The sequence below is a fragment of the Hesperophylax consimilis genome, chromosome 8 (assembly GCF_061612785.1).
Source record: "Hesperophylax consimilis isolate HC1 chromosome 8, BYU_Hcon_1.0, whole genome shotgun sequence".
NCBI lineage: Eukaryota > Metazoa > Arthropoda > Insecta > Trichoptera > Limnephilidae > Hesperophylax > Hesperophylax consimilis.
The window spans coordinates 1,219,605-1,241,502 of NC_142843.1; the positions used below are offsets into that span (position 1 = coordinate 1,219,605).

A 21,898-nucleotide genomic window follows, 5' to 3' on the forward strand; every position below is an offset into this window, starting at 1 on the left:
TTATTTAAAACACATGTATAAAGAAGGGTTAGTCTTAATCTATGCGTAAATTATAGTTCTTATCTTGAACCGCGGATCTCCACGTTCGCACTTATCACCGACATCACACAAGCGGCAACTTGGGTTTGATCCGAAGGGTGGAGTCGGCAGGCAGCGACTCCTGAGAGGGCAGCTTCATCGTAGGGATATCCTCAGCGCCGCTCCAAGGGGGAGAGCAGGAAGTTTCTCGGCGGAAGCGAGACGGTAACTTCTGCTAGGGCAGCTCCCTGGTCGGGAGAGCCTCGGCGCCGCTCCAAAGGGGGAGAGCAGGAAGTTTCTCGGCGGAGGCGAGACGGTAACTTCTGCTAGGGCAGTTCCCTGGTCGGCAGCTGCCTCGGCGCCGCTCCAAGGGGGAGAGCAGGATGATGACTCCCAAGATGATGACTGTCGAGTGCGGAAATGTGAACTGTCGAGAACTAGGCGAGATCGTGACCGCCGAGAGGGCAGCCTCCTGGGCGGAGGCGCCTCGGCGGCCGCCCCAAGGGGAGGCGAGATGATGACTGTCGGGTGCCAAAAAAAAATCAGCTGTCAACTGTTTAACTCGGGATTGTTGGTTGCGGACTCTGTCTTCAGCTGTTGAGGCGAGATGAGAACTGCCGAGAGGGCAGCTTCCTCGGCGACCGCCCCAAGGGGCGGGCGAGATGATCACTCTCTGACTGGGTACTGGGTACTGGGTACTGTTTTGGTTGCGGAATCTGTTGAGCTGCGCAATCCGGCGACCGTAGCGCACCTCTCGTGGGGTGCTGGAACTAAAGTGGTTCCGCTTTACACCACTTCGGTGCGTTGGCTGAGTCCGTGGCGCTGGCATCGCCATTCTCACCGCTAGATTGCGCTGTCTGGCTGATTCGGACTAACTTACGGTTCAAAATCTTAATATATATTTAAGTATCTTAACATTATGCATCCATACACTTAATTAATATCTGGTTGCAATTAAATTTCTAATCTAAGTTGACAATTACTCTTACATCTAGATTTATACTTAATGTTAAATATTTTAAAATTACGTATGTGTAATTAAAATATGATCTTCAAACAATTACAATTTAGCCTAGCCTTGGGCGAAGGTTTTTTTTATTGCCGGGTCGCTGGCTTAACGATACACCCATTTCAGAATTACTACTTGATGAGGGTCTAGAGCTAAATCTGCCGACTAATGGGTGTATTTCTAAGTTGGCTTTCTAATTTTTATTGCGATTTCCGGCCAGGCTATTGACTAAATATTAAGGTCTAATAATATCCGACTGCCGCCTCCATCTGCGTGTAAAATCACAGAGACAAATGCTGGAGCACGTGTTCACTTTGGTCTTTCTGTGAATTCAAGTCATGTATATACCTAGGGACATATCAAATCAGCAATATGATTTTGTTTCTCTTTTTTATGATCCAACATTTTGAAATATACCATAACCTTTTTAGTTGAGTTACCGGAGGGCCAAAATCGCAATGGAGGCAGAGGCATTGTTACTAAGAAAAAAAAGTCAAAATAATGTTAAGGAATTGATAAAATCGCTGTTTTTTTTCCGCCATATGTGGGTCACTTTATAGTTGATCGTGTACCAGGGGCGTATAACTCTCGCATAACCTTGTAACCCTGATGGGAGGAGTTATCCTCAACCCAAATTCTTATAGACAAAGCTGTTGTGGCTGAAAGCTCAGATCTCATTGGCTCAGAGCAAAAATTGTATCTTGATCTCTCGCTCTCTACCGTAGCGACTCGTGTAACAGAAAGAGAAGCTAAACATGTGTTATGCTCCGATAAAAAAATAACGGTAATTTCCAAGACGTCATTTCGCAGATTGAAGTCAGTTGAAGGTTTTAGCGTAAATATTTTGAATTTTCTTTCACCCATCTAAAAATAATGTTGCGTGCTAGAATTCTTCAAGGTGATAAATTAATGCCGTGTTGTGTTAAAGGTTGCTCAAATGGATTCGATAATCCAGTGCTAGGAAGAAGCAGCAAGAAATACGTTTGTTTGTGTGTGCCATTTCGCGATTGAAATCAAAAATACGGTACTTTTGGGAAAAATAATGCGTTGCCAACGCTTAATCTTCCAATCATCATAAAATATCCGGTCTATCTCCACCAATTGAAAGAAGGACCTGATCACGTTGTTAAATACAGGTACTAACCTCTCGTTCTTTGATACAATGTTCATGATTCCTGAATGTACTTCATTGGCTAATAATTTGATTAATTTTCCTTTTCAGACCTATCCGTATTCCGACGCGATCTTATACCACGTATTAGGAGACTAAAATTGCCAAACAAAGCCACGATTACATCAAACAAGTTCATTTAAACCTCTCCAGAATTACATCATGTAAGTACCAGTATTTTCAATGATGTTTGCTGACGACAAAGCTGTGAAAATTATATGAAACCCTTGCAGGAGAACTTGAATAACTTCTAGTGCTATTTTGTGTATATATTCTTGTATTTTTGTGCAAGGTCAAATTAAATCCTATTAAGTTGTTGCAGTAAGACAGAAATCCTGGGTTCGATTCCTAGTTGAGACTGTTACTTTTTATTTTTTTGTGTCTTGTTCTGTTTCATGTTTTGTTTAGATATATTAGTATTATCTTCTACTTCAATGATAAATCAATGCTCAATACATCGGTTGTACTGACCCTGTTTTGTATTACTGTCCATTGTCTTTTTGAAAATAAAAAATATTTTGATGTGTGCATAGCTGTGGGTTTTTTTTATTTTCCTTTTCCTGCATTCCAGTATTTTTTATTATATAATTTTTTTGGGCTAGTGAATGAACGATGTTAGCTGGGTGCAGGTATATTGTCTATGTTCGCTCTTTTTTTAAATGACCTTGAGATTTCTTTATGGTCCACCATATATTTACCTGTCTGGACCAAACGACCGTTTTATCTGTGGTCGTCTGTGGTTAAGGGGGTGACAAAATGGCGCCATACAAAAAGCCCGAAGATATCGATCTAGAGAGTGGTTTATTTATGTCGTGTACTGTCTATGGTCTTCAATGTTGTCATTGTAAATATTGGTCATCGTTCCTTATTGGATGCTTATTGGTATTGGTCAATGGATAGTCTAAAAATAAATGAGTTTGGTGATAAACAACTTGAAAACCTCTGTGTTGGATTTATTTCTAGAATAAAAAGTAAAAAACAAAGTGCCGCAAAAATATAGGATTTCAAAATGTCTAAAATTTTCACACCGACAAATCAAATAAGACTGACGAATGTCGCGGTTGTCAGGTTGAAGAAGGGAGGAAAGCGCTTTGAAATAGCATGTTACAAAAACAAAGTTTTGTCTTGGAGAAATAAGGTGTAAGTAATAAATAACTTTCGTATTGAGCGTATCAGTTTAAGGTTATATTGATATCGCGTTGTTGACCTTTGAAAATATTATTGTACAAATAGCTTATTATGTAGTTGCTAATTTGCACAATTGAAAATTTGAAGCACACTTGAAAGATCTTAACTTTTGTATAATAATTGTAATATATTCTTTATTTACAGAGAAAAGGATATCGATGAAGTTCTCCAGTCCCACTCCGTATTTACAAATGTTTCAAAAGGACAGGTGGCTAAAAAGGAAGATTTAGTAAAAATTTTCTCAAAAGATGACGTCACTGAAATATGCAAAGAAATATTAGAAAAGGGAGAATTGCAAGTATCTGATAAGGAGCGCAGCTCACAGCTAGATGCTTTATTCAAAGATATTGCGACAACGGTTGCGGATAAGTGCATCAATCCCGAAACCAAGAGACCATACCCAGTCTCCATTATTGAGAAAGCCATGAAAGATGCTCACTATTCGGTAAAGCCTAACCGCAATGCCAAACAACAAGCCTTAGATGTTATTCCGTTGCTCAAGGAGACCATGCCCCTGGAGCGCGCGCAGATGCGGGTGAGGATCACACTGTCAGGCAAGGAGGCCCGCAAGATCCGAGATAAGATCACGACGCTGACCAGCAGCAACGAGCAGGAGGAGTGGAGCGGGGGCACCGTGGTCTTAGTGAGCCTCATAGATCCCGGACAGTTCCGGGTCCTCGACGCTATAATCTCCCAGGAGACACGGGGCAATGGACAAATGGAACTTGTCAACCTGAAGGAAATGAAGGAGGGCGAACAAATGCTGGAATAAGATATATTAATAAAACCTACTTTTCAATATTTTATTTTGTATTTTGTAATCGTCTTCCAAGAAAGAATAATATGCATTTTGTTATTAGTTGCTTTTATTATTCTGTTATAAACTATTGCAACATGATTTTTTTTCAGTACACAAGGAGTTTAACAAACTTGGGAAAGAAATCTTCAATTGTTATGCAATTTTTTTTTCATTGCTTGTTTGCATAGTATTACAACATCTGTGTCAACAATGGAATTTAGCAGTCCAACGTAGGTTGTTCAGGCAGTTTATGGGCTCTGATGAACTGGAATGTTGAGCTCTGCCCCGTGAGCATCAGAAGACTGCAGACGGCCACAACCCACACATTCAAGTTGGTTGCCTCTTTATTTACCGGGTGAAAAGGAACACAAACGAACAAAATTATGTATTTTAAAACATTGACTTTTTATTTGGATAGAAATACAAAAGTGTTCATAAGACAAAAAATACAATTTTATAGATTGCGTCCATAATCTTAAATCTGTTAAAGATATATTTTTGTCCCAGCACTTTGAAAGTTGTGAATAGAAAGAAGTTCATCATTTTAAAACTATACAATATGTTAAAACAACTGACGAAGCAACCATTTTACATGCTATTACGGAATACTGTTCTCAACCACTTTGATATTATTTTAGAATTCAAAAGCGCGCTCTACACTCGCGGCGCGAACGGCCGCGAAACGAGAGTGTGGATCTTGTTCACGCCTTCGCAATCTTCGCGCCATTCCCCGATTTTTGTCGGTTTTTTGGCCCGCGACAAAGGGTTTGCGGTTTAAAGCCGCGAACAAGACTGAAGCTTTGCGAGTGTGGATGGACACAGTTCACGCGCGGACCGCGGCGTATATTCACGGCGTGAATTCACGGCGCGACTTCGCGCGCGAGTGTAGAGCCAGCTAAATAGTAAATGACGTCTATTTATACAAAAAGTTAAATTTTTCCTAGAAAACAAAAAAATATTTTAAACTATACGACTGTTTCAGATTTATTGTAAAAAATCATTATTTTATTTTATCAGAGATTGTTCAAGTGCAAATAATGTCTTTTTGGATTATGTAATATTATGAGATGAATGCCGATTATATTTATCAAAGTGGTTAATTTAGTGATGAAATGAAATGACTTTCATATCATTTGAGACTTAAGCTATGATTGATTTTAATTATTGATTAAAACCCTGGACATAAATGCAAACAATGTCATCTGTATGACACATTTATACAAACATCGGTTTTAATAAACATAAATTAACAGGGAAAACTTATATAAAACATATTTTGATTTTCCAACTAAATGCAAGGAATTTGAATTGCAAATAATGGAGACGAAAAAGAGTCCCGAGTTTTGTGCGTTCTTACAGATATCATCGGGACCTCTAAATGTTACTGAAGGAAATAAAAACAAACTAAAAAGATTAGTACAAGTGTTTTGTATTATTTTATTCTCATAATAACATAGAATAAAAAACACAAGAAATGCGACGCATGCGGACAGACGCAGTCGTTAAAATAGATAAATGCAAGCGCATCTATCGTGGCAGCTGGTACGTTTTTGCATGTGTTTTGAATTTAAGCTACAATTTCCTTATTTTTGTTCCAATTTTTTTATTCCATCTGGTAGCTGAGGAAACGTGTTTCTCAACATTCTCAGATGAATAATTAAAGCATTTGTTTTTGTAATTTTTAATAACCAGTAGCCTTTCATGTAATAATGGATGCACCCAATTTTTTGCGTAAATTTCACATTTTCTTCTATTGTGTAACTAAATGCAGAAGCACAGATAGTTCCTCTGCACAATTTGCACCTGAAATCAACTGACACTTTTGGCTGCTGTAATAAGCGCTAGAAAATAATAGCCGTTGCGGCCAGGTCGCCTAATGCACGTTAGAGCTAAGAGTGATAGAGCGCATGCTAAATGACCTAGAACCAAAAGGCACCAAGTCAGTGGCGACCTTCAAATCTACACGGAAGGCATTTCTAGTGTTTTTCTTTATTCTAAGCAGAAAAAAATATTTACCAATAGTCAATTATTTTATTTGATAAATCAAGACAATAGATAAAGCAGACCCTTCAAGTAACCAAGTACATAATGTAATATATTGTATTATAGTAGCATCTAAGCAAGGTGCATTTCTAGATAACTTAATTCTGTTCAGAAATAAATCTAAATATTATGTACACAATTGAATGAACAATTATTTTAATATAATTGAGTAACAATAAAAACAATATAAATTCGGTGATATACGGAATTTTTTAAATAAAAAGTATTCAACAACAAATCTTAGACAAGTAACAATAATAAGGGCAAAGTATTAAATACTTATTTGGCGTGGGCGAGTACGCGACCAAAAGAATGTGAAGTGAAGAATGCGTCCCCGACGGTGGCAGTGAGATTACACAAATAAAATGTATAAAATCAACACAAAAGAAAGAACACAGAGAATATCTGTAATCACAAATAGGAGCGCCGCACGATACCACGCATCTAATACTAAAGGCAGACTAAACCTTCTGTTACGGGTGTCTGACCGACACTTCAACCAAATATCACATTTTTTGACGAAATTGTCCCGAGGAGTTGGCGCAACTATTTACTTAATCCTATTTCAAATTCGGTGAGAATGCGCCGCGGGTCGCTCATTAAATATTATTAAATTATAATGTACGCAACGGGTCAGCTGGGATCCTCATGCCAGCACGAAAATCCCACATCTGTAATTCGTTTACATTTATTCCTGATATATTTATTCCAAATATAAACAAAGGCCGGTGATTTCACAACTATCATGTATGTATTGGCACAAACACGTACATGCCAAATCCAATCACTCCCTATTCGGCTAACACAGCGCACCATCCTTACACGATCCTTACTCCAATACACGGAAATGGAGATTGGGCCACATTTCATATTATAATATTACATCAATATATAAAATAAACATCACTCTGTTTCAAAATCACCATCGATTGAAACATTTCTGTCAATACAGTAGAACCCCGTTAATTCGAACCCCGATAATTCGAAAAAACGCGTAATTCGAAATTTTCGCCAAAAAAATTTCCGATGAAAAATTTTTTCATACAAAATTTTTTTTAATTCGAAATTCGTTAATTCGTAATTCGAAATTTATTTTTGTCCGCGCACGAAAATTTGTTCATGTAATTCGAAAAAATTTGATTTTTGCGAAAATAAATCATAATATTTCGTAAATCTGAATCTAAAAGTCAGCCGTGGCGGTGAAACGCCGAAAAATGTATTTTTACGTGATTATACATCGTCCTAATTAGTATTATTATTTTGTAAATCTGAATCGATTTACACTGGAATGTAGTATTTTTTCAAATTTATTTCGTATATCCGAGTTTGAAGGGCCGAGAAAATACGTTTTACGCGGATATATGTCGTAGTTTTACGAGTTTACACCAAATATCTGAATTTAAAGGGTCGGCCGCGACGAAACTCGGCCGCGAAATTTCGATTGACGCATAAATGTATCGTATTTTTACGAATTTATTTCGAATATCTGAATTTTAAAGGGCCCGCCGCGACGGAAATCGGCCGAAAAATTTCGATTCACGCCGAAATATGACATATTTTTACGAATTTACTTCAAATATCTGAACTTAAAAGGCCGGCCGCGACGAAAAACTGCCGATAAAATTCGATTTACGCGGAAATATTTCATATTTTTACGAATTTACATCAAATATCTGAATTTAAAGGGTCGGCCGCGACGGAAATCGGCCGCGTATTCACGATTTACACGGAAATATATCGTATTTTTGCGAATTTATTTCGAATATCTGAATTTAAAGAGCCGGCCGCAACGGAATACGGCCGCGAATTCCCGTTTTACGCAGAAATATATCGTATTTTTACGAATATCTTAATTAAAGGGTAGGCCGCGACCGAAATCGGCAGCGAATACTCGATTTACGCGTAAATATATAGCATTTTTACGAATTTATTGCGAATATCTGAATTTGAAGGGCCCGCCGCTATGGATATCGGCCACGAAAATAAAGAAATAATTGGTTTTAATACGAATTTACAACTAAAATACCACCTGGATTTGAAGAGGCGGCCGAGAAAATCGATTTTCGGCATATTTTTTTTTTTTTTTTTTTTCACAAAATTTCGAATTACGTGGGAATTCGTTAATTCGAAATTTGATTTTTGATGTCCCGTGGATTTCGAATTAACGGGGTTCTACTGTAGAATGTTTATTGAGAGAAGCACTAATCAGTATCATTATTTGGTTCTTTTGGGCTCTTGTGGGAAGAGGAAGAGTCCACGTTGCAGAGATCGGGAGCGGGACTGGTGGTGGGAGGGTGCGGGGCCAGGGGGCGCCCGCTGCTTCCTCCCTCCTCGTGTGGGGAGTGTAGACTTGCATACACCTTTTTGCTGGTGAGCCCATCGCAGCTCGCTGAGTGGGACGGGGTGAAGGGGTGACTCGGCGTGCCCGAATTGCCCGGAGATGGTTCCAAGAAGGGTGACGCGGGGGATCTTAAGGTCGCGTAAACTCCTTGAGCCGGCGTATTGCTGGCGGCTTCCGAAACATGAACGGGAGTTCCTCCGTAATCACTCTGAGGCGAGCTCAAACTAGCGTAGACAGTTTTAGTTTGACCAGAACTCGTATACGAAGGCAAGTAACTATCGCTGCGAGGATTATAAAAGGGAGATTCCTCCACTGTGGTACTCTCCAGTCGGGGAGAGAACGGAGTGGCGGCGCCGTAAAGAGGTGTGCCTCCCCAGAAGTTAGTACTAGGATTATAGCTGGGACTGAAGGCGTTGACATAGACTTTCTTGGGCTGGTTCTCGATGTTCAGGTCCGTCTGGTGGTGGGACGAGGGGGCGTATGTGTCGGACCACTGCACCTTGCTGGGGGTGAAGTCTCCCTTGATGAAGAGATGGATGGGCCTCCGGAAGCCTTTGCTGAGATGCTGGGGAACTCCGAGGACGCAGCACTTGCTAAAGCCCACTTCGGGTGAAAGCAAATAGTCACGAAATTTGTTAGGGAAGAATTCTATCCCCATGAAGTTCTTGTAAATTGTTTCCTGTAATAACACAAACAAAATAAAATTTAGACATGTATTGTTGTGGAATCTCTTCAAATCTTTAGCCGGACCTCCAGTATGTACTTGGTGATTTGGGGCAATAGTTAGGAAAATAAACATTACATAATAATAAATACCATACAACAGCTTCAACTTATTTAATTTATTTATTGTACTACTGTACTGTACTGTACTAATCTACTAGATGTTCTGCTGGGTGTGAAATTCTAAATAAATATTAATATTACATCCAACTCCAGTAAAATATTGGCAATCTCAACAACTTTGGTTGCTAGAGGCGCTAGTATAGCATTTTGAACTTGAGATTCCTTTCAATGGCGGCAAATTGAATTTATTTCATACTTGGTGGCGGTGTTTTGTTCTCTCTAACTTGTATATTAATCGAAATTGATTAAAAATATATAAAAATGTCCAAAAATTAGGTTCTAAGAAGGTTCTGACTGCAAGTTTACGAATGTAATAATTACAAACAACAAAAACACTCCAAGTCGTTTTTCAGGATACCAAAAATGTTAACAGGTTAGCTATAATTTTGAGAATTGAATTGATAATAAACAATTAATTACAATAAACAATAAATACCCTATTATAGATAAAATTATTGTATCTCTAAATAATATAAAATGAAGTCGCTTTTCGATTCTGTCTGTTTGTGCGCTTAGTTCTTCTAAACTACGCAACGGATTTTGATAGGATTTTCACTATCATTTAGAGAATTTCTTCCGTTAGGTTTATATATATAATACACGCATATTATATTTATAAAAGGTAGAGAAAAGTCAATGTTTTATAATCAAGTTGTAAAAAAATATTTTTGGGCGCTTACATTGGTAAAGCTGGCTAAACCTTATGAGATACATCAAAATAATGTACTACAGAATCGTATATCTTAAAAAGGCCAACAGAAAAGTCCGCATTGGTACATGTCTATCTCCGAAGGAAAACCCACAGTAATCATTTTTACCTTTTACATATGGGTTATTTGTACGTAGCTATTTTGGCAAATAAAATATTAATCCTTTCTAATTAAATATGTTAGTTACGTTGGGCATTTAATGTAGATTAAAATTCCTCTTTAAAGCATATCATTAAAATGAATATGTTTTGATTAAAAATTAAGCCAAAAAAAAGAAGAAGCTTCTTTGACCGATAGAGTTTTAATCCTTATCCAATTATTTACATTTGTCTTTAAAAGTAGATAAACATTGTTTTAATACTTTAGAAGCAGAGGCGGATTTGCAGTCTTGGCCGCCCTAGGCCCTAAGGCCCCAGACAATGTAGCCGCCCCTTTCTCAGTACCCATCATATTGACCAGGAGTATCCAAACTTTTCAGTAAGTTCCTAGGGTCAAAACCGTTTTAATTTTCCTGCCATTATCATTCATGGTTCATGGGGTGAGATTTGTCCAGGTCTTGGCGGCGGATACGTCTGCCCACCTGCTGCGTGACGGGCCGGATCGAGAGAGACTGGGTGAGGGAGGCCTTTTGACCTTTCCAGCCGGACTATCTTGACCCATCGCCTTGCACCGCAGTTGGAGGGATGTATTCATACGTATGTCACTCCTGGACACACTAATCCTCAGATTCCTACCCACCCCTCATACATTTTCCTTTTCAGAACTTCCTATCCTTCCCTTCCTTAAAAATACCCTCCACACAGCATCACCTAAGATGACATAGGTCGTGAGGGAAAATATTTTCCTCAAAGCCTCCTGTGTGGAATTAATGTAAAAAAATACGCTTGCTAAATTCGCTAGTTCAATTACTGTATAATTGTCGATTGTCGTGCGCTGTGTGCTGTGTGTGAACACGCTCTTGCATATCGCTATTTCGTACGTAGAATATTTAGGTACTTAGGAAGTAATTTCTTGTTATCATCTGTGACTTTTTTGTCACGATTGGCCGCCCCTAATATCTGGCCGCCCTAGGCCCGGGCCTACATAGGCCTAAGGGCAAATCCGCCTCTGTTTAGAAGATATGGCAATTTGAAAAATCACTTTCAACAAAATGGTCGGCCTCATGCATAAATGCAGGCGCCTATGTTTCAATAGGTACAATGTCTGTTGTCTGTAAATATTGCTCTGCTCTGAAATGGAAGGATGAATCCAAAGGTATTACTGACTTTCACTGTACTACATGTCTCATGTAATGTAGAAGTTACTTATTCCAAAGAAATGATTGGTGAATTTAAAAGGAGGCGTCAAAAACCTACAGTCAGTTTCTTTTTCTTTTTATAGCTGGCCCAGTTTTGCGCCTCCAGGATGAGTTTCCCGCCCGGCCGCAGCTGCGTGAACATCCGCTTGAAGGCCATCTTCAGGCCGGCGTCGCCCCAGTTCAGGTGGAACCACTTGGTCACCGACAGGCACAGGATCAGGTCGTACTGAGACGGCTCCGCCAGCAGGAGATTCTCGTCCTTCAGGATGTAGTTGGCCTGGAATTGGAAAATGTATATTATAAGTCTAACCATCATGAGCTTTCACCGGAGGGGACCGCCATACAAACCCTCCTTCCATACTTGACTTGTACCATTGGCTTTTGTGTCATATATTCTCCCTACACTCCTTTCTTTGTTTGTTCATCAGCTCTATTATATGTTCAAATCCTTTAAAAGTACAAACCTTCCTTTTATTCATTACGCATATTTCCATTTATTGGCGCAGTAAAAATATGCAAAATAAGTTCATTTCTATTTTGTACCAAACCTTAATGTACTAAAACCTTATTGCAATACATACTTAATTATTGAAGAAGATAATGAGAATATAAAACAAACAAAGACACAGAAAATAAAAAGTTGAAAAAAAAGAAAAGGAAATAAAAATGGTCGCAACTGGGACTCGAACCCAAACCTTCTAGTCTGTCTCGTCTGTCTAGTTTTACCAGGACTGGCGTCTCTTTCAATTGAGCTATTACCACCTCATTACATTACATTATCATTGTAATGATTAAATTATAATTTATTGTTCGTAAGTGAATATGTATTAGGCTCATAAAATACATAAAATTGATGTATAATAAGAGAGAAAGTTTAGTAACCTGCTTGAACACAATGTTCTGTGGAAAGGTAGTTGGCTGTCCCTCCATGGGGTACCCCGCCACCTCGGCCGGCCCGTACAGGATGGGGCACGAGATGGGGAAGTGGCACTTGGGCAGCTCCACATGCTTGTGGTGCGATCTCCGGTTCCGCTTAAACTTGTTCCTCTGCCGGTGAGACAGGTTCTGGGAGTTGGCTTTGGTGTTGAGATCGCTGGCCGAGGCTTCCTTCATGGTAACGTCTTCCACTTCCGCAGCCACACCTTCGGGATTCTCTGCACAGGAGTCCATCTTGTACTTGTTTTCTTCCTCTTCTTCTTCGTGGGTGTGGTCGAAAGCATCCTCGACTTGCGGAGCATTCTCATTAGCCACTGGTTCGCGTTGTTCTTCTTTGGGAGGAGTGTTGCCGGGAGGGGGGACCAACACATATTCTTTCACATTCTTTCGGGCACGGGCTGGAAGTAACAAAAACAAACCATTATACAGACAACATCACATCTGACCTGATGACAGACACTGCAGGGCGATCAGAAATTCAAGAAACTAAGCTATTGGCAATAAAAATATTCAATAAACAGTATTTAAATGATACTATAATTATTTCTAATTGTGTGTTCAATATGCTGAACACACAATTTTTTACCAACTGTTTGTTTTAATTTATTTTGTTTAAATTCCAGACATAAACAATAATGCATATGCAAATCATTTCAAACACCGATACCATCGAAAGTTTCAAAAAAGTTTTCAAGCTAATTTGGAAATTTCCAACGAAAAACCCCAAATCTTCCATTTTTCCATTTTGACTCGCGATTCAAATTGAGAAATTTCTTTTTATGTTTTTTGTGTTTCATTCTTCAGTTTCCTAACAAAAAACAAATTATTTTTTTACTAACCCGTCCAGTAAGAAAGTACACAAGAAAGGGTTTCTTTAAAATGATTGACCTGTATTTGTTTATCACATACTTTCGGTAGTTCAACTGACTGATTCATGTGTCAAATATAACCAAGGAAAGAGTTCTAACTTCCTGGTCTGAAATGGATGCAGATATACATACATATTTAGGTCCGTGGGCGGTTTAAAATAGTCACCTAATAGTGAGCACATATATCTACATGGCAACAGTGATAAAATATCCAGAGCTAGGTGAATTTAGAATTGATCCTTCTTACTCATAATAGATAATACGGATGGATGAGAACAGATTAGTAGAAAACATTACTCATAAACACGCGCTTGTGTACTGCATGTATCGTAATATATGCATCCTGTCAAAAATCTGTCAGCCGTAATACCGCAGTATTTTTAAATCGCCCGACCCCCAGGAGTAGGGACGTATTAAGATGAAGATCGCGGACTTTGTTAACAATTTTTTTGATTTGACAAAAATCGAATCGGTCGCGCAATGAAAATGTAAAAAAGCAGTAATACCCATTTGCAGCACTATCAGAGGAATATTTTAAATCGAAATATCAATTTACCAAAACAAATACGGAAATCATAATCAAATTGGCCAAATTTCGAAGCAATTCAAAGGAGACCGGGTCAAACGTGAAGTTAGCAACTAAATGTGAAATGAAAAAATGACCGTGTTTTTGAGGATTGGAACAAAGTGTTGCCAGTCTAAAAAAATCTTGCATGAATATTATTATGAGTAAATATTTTAACTCAAGCAGTATATGGCCCACTTCACTTTATAGTCTTCGCTGCAGCGGCGTATTAGGGAATCTTTATAAGTAAGCCTGGATAAGTTTAGTGTAGAAAACATACCAATAAGATTTTTATCAATGTCAATGCCCGTGACTGACTTAGCCCCCAGGTCCTTGGCCACCGCGATGGAGATGTGACCGACGTTACAGCCGATGTCCAGCACGTCTTTGTGGTTGAAGAGGTGGCGATTTAATCCAAACACCTTCAGTCGGATGTCGATCATGGCATCCAGATTTCTGTAGCCGTAGTACCTGCAAATAATAGAAAATTGAGATTTAATTTTATCATCTTGTAAAGACTATTATTGCACCATGAGTTTAATGCCTATACAGTGCAATTTAAATGGATGACATTATGGTTTATACTAAGAATACAATTTAAAAAACAATAAAGATGGGTTGTTTCACAGAATTCAAACAATTCGTCAAATTTCAAATATAACATTCAAGTTATCTGAAAGTCCTATTCAAGTACTGTGAAACAACGAGCCCACAATGTAATAATAACAGAACTTAAATTGTAACTATGAAATTTGATGAATTATTCAAATTGTGTGAAACAACCCGTCCTAAGTATTAGTTAGGTATATTGTACATACTTTTGATAAGTTTGAGATTTTATTTAGTTTCCTTTGCATCGTAAAACTTAGGCTTTATTTTATTTTAATATCTCAAACTGTCTTGATTTGGGATCCGTCTTGGGAGCGACTTAAAAAAAATAAAAATGAACATTTTAAGTATCAAATGAATTTGAATAGAGCATTCAAGTATTTACCTATCGTAGTTTCCATATTGATACCTGGCATCTTGTATGCGGAACTTGGGCAGGGCAGCAGCTCCGGGATTAGTCTTATCATTGGTGGTGGAGTTGGCCCGGGATAGGGAGGTCCGGGGGCCTCCTCTAGAGCCGCCGCGGCCTGCCCCACCACCCCGGGGGTGCACGCGCATCCAGGCACCCGGCTGGGGCACCACGGGGCTCACGATCTTATCGAGGAAGTCCATCCGTCGAGGCTTTTTGCCTTCCTTGCCTTTAGAGGATCCTTCCGATTCGCTCACGGTGCGTTTGTGACCTCGGATGTGTGATAGATCCAGCTTGAGATCCTTTGGCAAACAAGTACTGGTGGAAGGTTCTGGAGTGGAGGCTCGAGGCGCTTCTACTGGCGGAATCTCCATGGGAGCTGACTCCTCATTTTTAACCGGAGACCCTTTGGTCAGGTTTTCAACGGGGACGTTGTTGGCACCATCTTGAGAACGACGCTTGGTCTTGCCCCTCTTCCTGCGACTGCGAGGTTTCTTGGTGTTTGTGGTCTCCAGTTGCTTCTCATACTCCGCGTTGTCCAGGGGGTTCAACAGGTTAAGTGGATCTCGTATATCCGGGGGGTAAATGACTTCTATCTTGGCCTTGTGGCGAGGAGGAGTAGGGAGAGGCGATGATTTGGGTGTAATGGCATTCATCGCTCTGTTGATGTCTTCATCTTGGAGGCTGTTTAAATTGAGGGGATCGGAAATATTTCCACCGAGCAAAAATTTTGTCGGAGGTATAAACGTTTCCTTACGAGGTCTCTTGTATGGAAGAAAAAATTTGGATCCTGCGGCGAAACTTTGACTGCGCTTTCTTCCAGCTCTTCCGGCAAATTTGTAATTCAAATGGAAGGGGCGTCTGTTTAAGTTATTTTCCTGCAAAGTGTCCTGAGAAGTAGAACCTTTTTGTTTTTGTTTAGAGAAACGATTGTTCCAATTTTTCTTTGACTTTTTTCCCTTCTTCCCATTTCCTTTGGAATCAGATGCCTGAGTGGAATCTACTTGGGAATCACTAGTATTCATAACATCCGACTGATTTTCAATTTTCGAGGTCTCGTCGTCATTGCACAATGGAATCTGGACATCATTCTCGTCCTTGGCAGCCTTATCAGATTCTTGTTCCTCCATGATAAAAAATATTTTAACTTAACCTATTTAAATGTCAATAAAAACATTATTCCGATAAAACTATAAATCAAACGATTGGCGTCGACATTTAATAAAATAAGTTCAAATTACGCGCCGCGCAAGCGTATAGATTAACGTACCTCACTATAACAACACAACTCTATCTTGACGTTAATTTGCATCGATACACAAATAACAATCAAACACTTCCCGAAAATTACCCAAATGTGTGTAATTTAACACAGATTGGTGATTTATGCCAATGGAACTATGAATTACCTGATTACAAGATTTATTCGTGAAATATACGTCGCACAAAGAACACACCGCCTCCTAGCACAATTGCCATAGACAATTTAAACATAAAACCCATAAAACTAAAATTATTAGGACATAAACAAAATCTAAAAAACTTCGTCGATCGTACAAATTTTAGTGCTTGCACAACGAAATAAATGAAAGTACACGGAAATAAATAAAAATTATGTGGTCCTTTTACGGGTAAAAAGAAACATTTAAAACAAACAAAAAAATATAACCGCTGATGTCACAAATGTTGAAACGGAAAAATGAAGGTTTAAAGAAACCACTGCTCAGTAATATTGATTATTGTATTCTATTTTACCCAGCAAAATATTGCTTATTTTACGATGAAAAATAAATAAGAATTTTCAAAATGGTTGCGTTATTTATAGCAGTGGTTTTTTAAATTAAATAAGAAGTACTTTAAAAATCTGACAAAAAAACTAATAATTTCGGAAGGCAATATAGCTGTAATGCTTTATAATAATTACATCACAGAACTAGTTACAAATACTGTTTTTTTTTAAATATAAATAATAATATTAAAAAATTAAAATAGAGTTAAAAAAATTAATCTAGAAAACAAAAAAATAAAATGTACTATTTAATCAAAACTAAAATGATTTCACTGGAAACGGACATATTTTAGTAATTGTAATAGTCGACTTATCTTGCCAGGGTTTTAGTTTTTTTATTATTATTTTTTTATTTTCGGGCCGTGATCTTTACTTTCTATTATTACAGCCCAATAAAAACAAAACTAATATAAATAAAAGTTTAACACAATACTAACATAATAAAAAATAGCAGTCAAAAAATCTCATTAAGAAAAATTGGAAAATAGCATGTATTCTTTGCGAAGGAAGATTCTCGCCTTTGCGTGTATTTCCACTTTTACCATTATTGTTGTTAGTTTTTCTTGTCAAAAACATGAGTCGGAACGTTCAGTACTTGCTTGGAAGTTATTTAATGTTGTGAGTTGGTTTATTTATGGTTGTGAGGTTGGTAATAGATTTGAATTAAAATGTGTTTATTATTTTTAACGTCTAAAATTTGATTTCATCGGAGCCGTTATGGTTTTGTCGTTCGTGACCGTTTTATCAAAATATCTATATGAATGAATATCCATTGAACAAGAGTTTTAAAAGTTTATCAGTTGATTATCCAAAAAACGAAAAAAAACCGTCAGTCGTCCTCCAACACAGGTTGGATACCAGAAAATGTAAGCACACTTTGAGTAACTGTCACCTTAAACTTTGCTCTTCTGAATTAATATTAAAAGTGTTTTGTACATTATTACTAGGCATTTTTATGTATTGCACTATTAAAGTGTTACACTTACTTTATGTTCCTATTTATTCCACGCAGATACAGATATGTAATTAAAGTAAAGTTGGTCGAATTAAGCGGAAACCTTTTTGAGTAATTACATTGAGATTTAAATGACATAATATTATTGTGATATTGTTGCTCTTTTTTGTATTTGGCTATTTAGACTGAATATCTTCATTAATAATGAATATATGATATTCTATTTACATAAATACTAATAAATTTAAATATGTACTATTATTGATTGGGGTCATTCTAATCCATAACTTTTTCCTTTAACATAATTAATTCCCTTGGACAAATTAATGTGGACAACCTAATATTTTCTCTAAAAAGCACGTTTTATATTTAAAAAAATCAGTTAAATTAATTTATCTTTTATGTGAATAAAACATCCTTCAAAGTAAAAATTATACTTTTCCACATTAATTCGCCCAAGTTTGTATCTACATGTTCATTGGGTTTGTTCCCTAGTATTGTTCTTGTTTGTATGTTTGTATTTCTGCACAAAACTATTTATCTATCTTCAGAACTTATTCTAGTAAGTTTTATTCTTCTGTTACAGAAAATGAGTAAAATACCAAGATCATTTGCCACGCCAATTTCGGTATCGAAGTTGCCAACTCTTGGTCAACCTCCTCTATCGATGTTGGAGGTTCCGAAATTCGTATGTCCGAGCTCCAAGATGACCCCTCCTGACAGTGTGAAAAAGGTGCCGTTGCATGAAATCAACAAGGAAATCAAAACCCCCGCCACTATCGGAAAACCGGACATGGTGAAGATGGCGCCAAAGTTGATGTTAAATACAAACAACAAAAGGGTCGCTCCATCTGAAAGTTTAAACCCTCCCAAGAAACAATTTAAAACCGCTCCCAAAGCGCATCCCGCTAATCCGCCAGCTAAAATTGCACCGTACGATTTCAAAGCTAAGTATAATGATTTGTTGGAAAAACACAAAGTGGTCAAATCTGAAAATTCAGAGTTAAAAGAACAATTCGAGGAGTGCTCGGATGAGCTTGAAACCCTCAAATCATCCTTAGATTCTGTTTCCAGTAAAAGTTCCCAAGCCACCGGTCAGTTAGAAAATCTTACATTGAGTCATAACAACCTCAAAAGCCAGTTTGAAGATCTCAGTAACATGTACGCGTCAGAAAAAATAACATCCGCCCAATTGTCCATCAAAGTTCAGGATTTAACTAATCAAACATCCAAACTGAGCGCTGACTTGGCTCACATTACAACGGAGCTCGGTGAAGCTAACACCAATCTCGCCAGCAAAGTGTCTGAATACGATCTATTGAAAAAATCTTTCGAAAATGAAGTTCTTAAATGTTCCCAGTTAAGTTCCGCTTGCGAAGAAAATCAAATAAAGATAGTGTCATTCACCAGCGAACTAACTTTCTTAAATACTAGGCAAAAGCTCATTGATCAGAAGAATGAAGATAACACCAAGACCATAGTTCACCTGACAGAGCTCAATCTTGAGTTGAATAAGAAGTTGAACATACTAACTGACGATTTTTTGAGTGTTCAAAAGAAATTAGACGAAAAGAGCACAGAATGCACTAAATTCACCGAAGCTTATAATTCGGAAGCTCAAAAAGGAAAAGAAAAGGATGAGATCATTCGAGAGAAGAGCGAACTAATCCTTAACTACTCCAGTGACTTATCAGCTACAAATAAATGCAAAGAACTTCTAGAATTGAAGACTATACAGGATGGCAAACAAATTGACCACCTTACACAACACAATATTGATTTACAAAAAACTATCGAGTCAATGCATGAAAATCAAAAGAAATTGAGGAACGAAATCCAGGACCTCAAAGGACATATCAGAGTCTTCTGCAGAATCCGGCCTCCTCTATCTGGGGAGTCCTTCAAGCAATTGTTGAGTGTGGACGTGTTGGATTCCTGCACTATGGAAATAGATAAGGCTCTGACCAACAGCATCTCTGGGGGCTTAAAGAAACAAAAACACAACTTCACTTTTGATGGAATCTTCCCCCCCAACTCCCCCCAGAGTGATGTTTTTGCCGAAGTGTCAGGATTAATCCAGTCGGCACTAGATGGATACAATGTGTGTATATTTGCGTACGGCCAGACCGGATCTGGCAAGACGTACACCATGGAGGGGCTCGGTGGACCTGATGGGATGGGAATCATCCCTCGAGCCATCGAAATGATTTTCACCAGCCTTCCCAATCTCAACAAAGTCGGCTGGGAATTTACTATCCACGCTTCCTTTTTGGAGATTTACAATGAAAATATTTATGACTTACTAAATCCAAACAAGGAACAGGAAGAGCACTGCATCAAGATGGCAGACAGCAAAGGATTGGACGTGTACGTCACTAATTTGAAGGAAGAACCAGTGACTACCTACGCAGAGCTCATGAAGCTTTTGATGACATCGCAGAGAAACAGGCAAACTGCGGCCACCACCTGCAACGAGCGCAGTTCCCGGTCTCACTCCGTCTCCAAGATTAAAATATCTGCTTACCACCAAGAAAGGAAGGAGAGATACGTGAGCAACTTGAACCTCGTGGATTTAGCCGGCTCAGAAAGCGGCAAGACCTCGCAGAGGATGGACGAAACCAAATCCATCAACAAGTCTCTGTCCGAGTTGTCCAAGGTTATTCTGGCCCTACAGGCCAAGCAGAGCCACATCCCATACAGGAACTCCAAGCTGACGTATCTATTGATGCCCAGTTTGGGTGGCAACTCTAAAACGCTGATGTTGGTCAACATTGCCCAGTTAGAGGAGTGCTACCAGGAAACTGTTAATTCATTGAGGTTCGCCGCTAAAGTCAACAGCTGCAGAACTGGGGTCTCTAAAAAAAATATTTCTACTGTATAAAACATTTTTGATTATAATTTTAATTATTGTATATAAGTAACAAAAATTAGATTAAAACAATTATAGATTATTATTATTTAACTTTTATTTAATTTGGTACAAAAAACAACTTCTTCTCATTTGGTAGATGCTACCTGCATTATGCAATCAGCAGACATGCATAGACAAGAGAGAAGATACTTTGTAAATACTATATTCAAGGCGACACCATCACGCATTCTTTGAGTGGGGTTTATACTTTTGTGATTATTATATTATAACAAACATTATACGATCGCCATCCAGCATCATATTATTTTATTTAAAGTAGGGTGTATAAAACCAAACAATATCAAACGGTTCAGGCAATTATTATTAATAAGTACAAGCAAATCACTTTAAAGAGCGCACGTTTGAATGTATATATGCACATCGATAGTATAGCAATCACGAATATTGTCGTAATTTGATTAAGCCCGTCGTCCCACTTGTCGGTTAAGCAATCGACATAAACCGAGTGCTGTAAAGACCCTGCGCAGAAAATTAAGTTCACCATAGTAAGGTAACAGTCTGCTGAGCAGATTTTTGCTTTTTGTAGATTGCTTACCGACCCGTAGGACAACGGGCTAACTCGAAATACATAGTTCATTTTCTCTTAGTATACTCAGGTTGTTATTTTCAAAATGTGGTCGTAAATAAAATCTGGTCATGGTAGACCGTTGACCAGCGAAGCAGAGGAAGTTTTATATAATCTTTACTAGCTGTACCCCTCCACGCTTTGTTGTGGCTCAATCTGTTTGTGCAGCTAGAGAAACAATAGCACCGATGGAACTGTTTTAAAAAAAAAAGCATGTTTTTACCTGTCACAAGTCACAAGTCACATCTATATAATATAAGTATATAAAAACACGCGTATTCTAATGCAACGTTGTGTCATAATTTCAAAGCAATCGGTGAAGAATTTTCGGAGAATTAAAATTTTGAACAAATGAACATTTACATTTTTATTTATATAGATAGGATAATTTTAATTAGAAAAAATGAGCACAGTTTCCACACGAGCAGAGATAGTTGAATCAACTGGCATTTCTTTATGATCTGTTCGGAGAATTGTCAGAAAACAAATGTTTTCCGGAAGAGCAAAAAGTTTTTCCTCCACTAAAAAGTACCTTAAAAACTATTGAAATTGATAATTTCGATCAGCTAGTTGTGATATGAATAAATTATTTATAATTTTCAAAAAAAAATAATAATAATATTTTTATCCACCGGTACAACACTTGTAATGATGTGCCCTTTCTACTTCAAACCTTTCCTTCTCTTCTTTCTACGATAAATTTTCCTTTAAGTCCCATAGGTAACTTTTCCATAAGGCTTTGGTTATGTATATATCCGGGGTAGGAAGGTCCTCCCTGCCGTCTTTCAATCCCTTGCCTCTCTCTTTATTACACACCCCTTCAAGTGTGTACATCCTAGTTTGTCTA

The 21,898-nt window shown here is 38.1% G+C and overlaps 3 protein-coding genes and 1 long non-coding RNA gene across 4 annotated transcripts; 3 read left to right on the forward strand and 1 right to left on the reverse strand.

Annotated features, from left to right (window-relative positions):
* The first annotated feature begins 3,056 nt into the window (after positions 1-3,056).
* Positions 3,057-4,245, forward strand: Sbds (SBDS ribosome maturation factor). Its single transcript, XM_089634728.1, has 2 exons — positions 3,057-3,338; positions 3,531-4,245. The coding sequence occupies exons 1-2, from the start codon at positions 3,208-3,210 to the stop codon at positions 4,156-4,158; spliced, it is 759 nt and encodes a 252-aa protein (XP_089490854.1). The 5' UTR covers positions 3,057-3,207; the 3' UTR covers positions 4,159-4,245.
* Positions 4,246-4,373: 128 nt separating this feature from the next.
* On the forward strand, positions 4,374-11,638 carry LOC149421374 (uncharacterized). The gene is made up of 3 exons (XR_016302529.1): positions 4,374-4,516; positions 10,492-10,602; positions 11,506-11,638. It is a non-coding gene; the product is annotated as an uncharacterized LOC149421374 (long non-coding RNA).
* On the reverse strand, positions 4,527-16,281 carry LOC149421375 (7SK snRNA methylphosphate capping enzyme-like). The gene is made up of 5 exons (XM_089634727.1): positions 14,787-16,281; positions 14,073-14,263; positions 12,305-12,756; positions 11,481-11,699; positions 4,527-9,248 (listed from the first exon to the last, which is right to left on the reverse strand). The coding sequence occupies exons 1-5, from the start codon at positions 15,938-15,940 to the stop codon at positions 8,430-8,432; spliced, it is 2,835 nt and encodes a 944-aa protein (XP_089490853.1). The 5' UTR covers positions 15,941-16,281; the 3' UTR covers positions 4,527-8,429.
* Positions 16,282-17,301: 1,020 nt separating this feature from the next.
* Positions 17,302-21,188, forward strand: LOC149421376 (uncharacterized). The gene is made up of 2 exons (XM_089634361.1): positions 17,302-17,465; positions 18,141-21,188. Exon 2 carries the CDS (start codon positions 18,144-18,146, stop codon positions 20,433-20,435), a length of 2,292 nt encoding a protein of 763 aa, XP_089490487.1. The 5' UTR covers positions 17,302-17,465; positions 18,141-18,143; the 3' UTR covers positions 20,436-21,188.
* Positions 21,189-21,898: the final 710 nt, after the last annotated feature.

Bases quoted from the DNA above. Each gene is read 5' to 3' on its own strand.
- Sbds (XM_089634728.1), top strand. From the start codon at position 3,208: ATGTCTAAAATTTTCACACCGACAAATCAAATAAGACTGACGAATGTC. The intron at 3,339-3,530 runs GTAAGTAATAAA...CTTTATTTACAG, and splicing joins TTGTCTTGGAGAAATAAGGT to AGAAAAGGATATCGATGAAG.
- LOC149421375 (XM_089634727.1), bottom strand. From the start codon at position 15,940: ATGGAGGAACAAGAATCTGATAAGGCTGCCAAGGACGAGAATGATGTC. The intron at 14,264-14,786 runs GTAAATACTTGA...TATTATTTGCAG, and splicing joins CAATATGGAAACTACGATAG to GTACTACGGCTACAGAAATC. The intron at 12,757-14,072 runs GTATGTTTTCTA...TGTTACTTCCAG, and splicing joins CATTGATAAAAATCTTATTG to CCCGTGCCCGAAAGAATGTG.
- LOC149421376 (XM_089634361.1), top strand. From the start codon at position 18,144: ATGAGTAAAATACCAAGATCATTTGCCACGCCAATTTCGGTATCGAAG.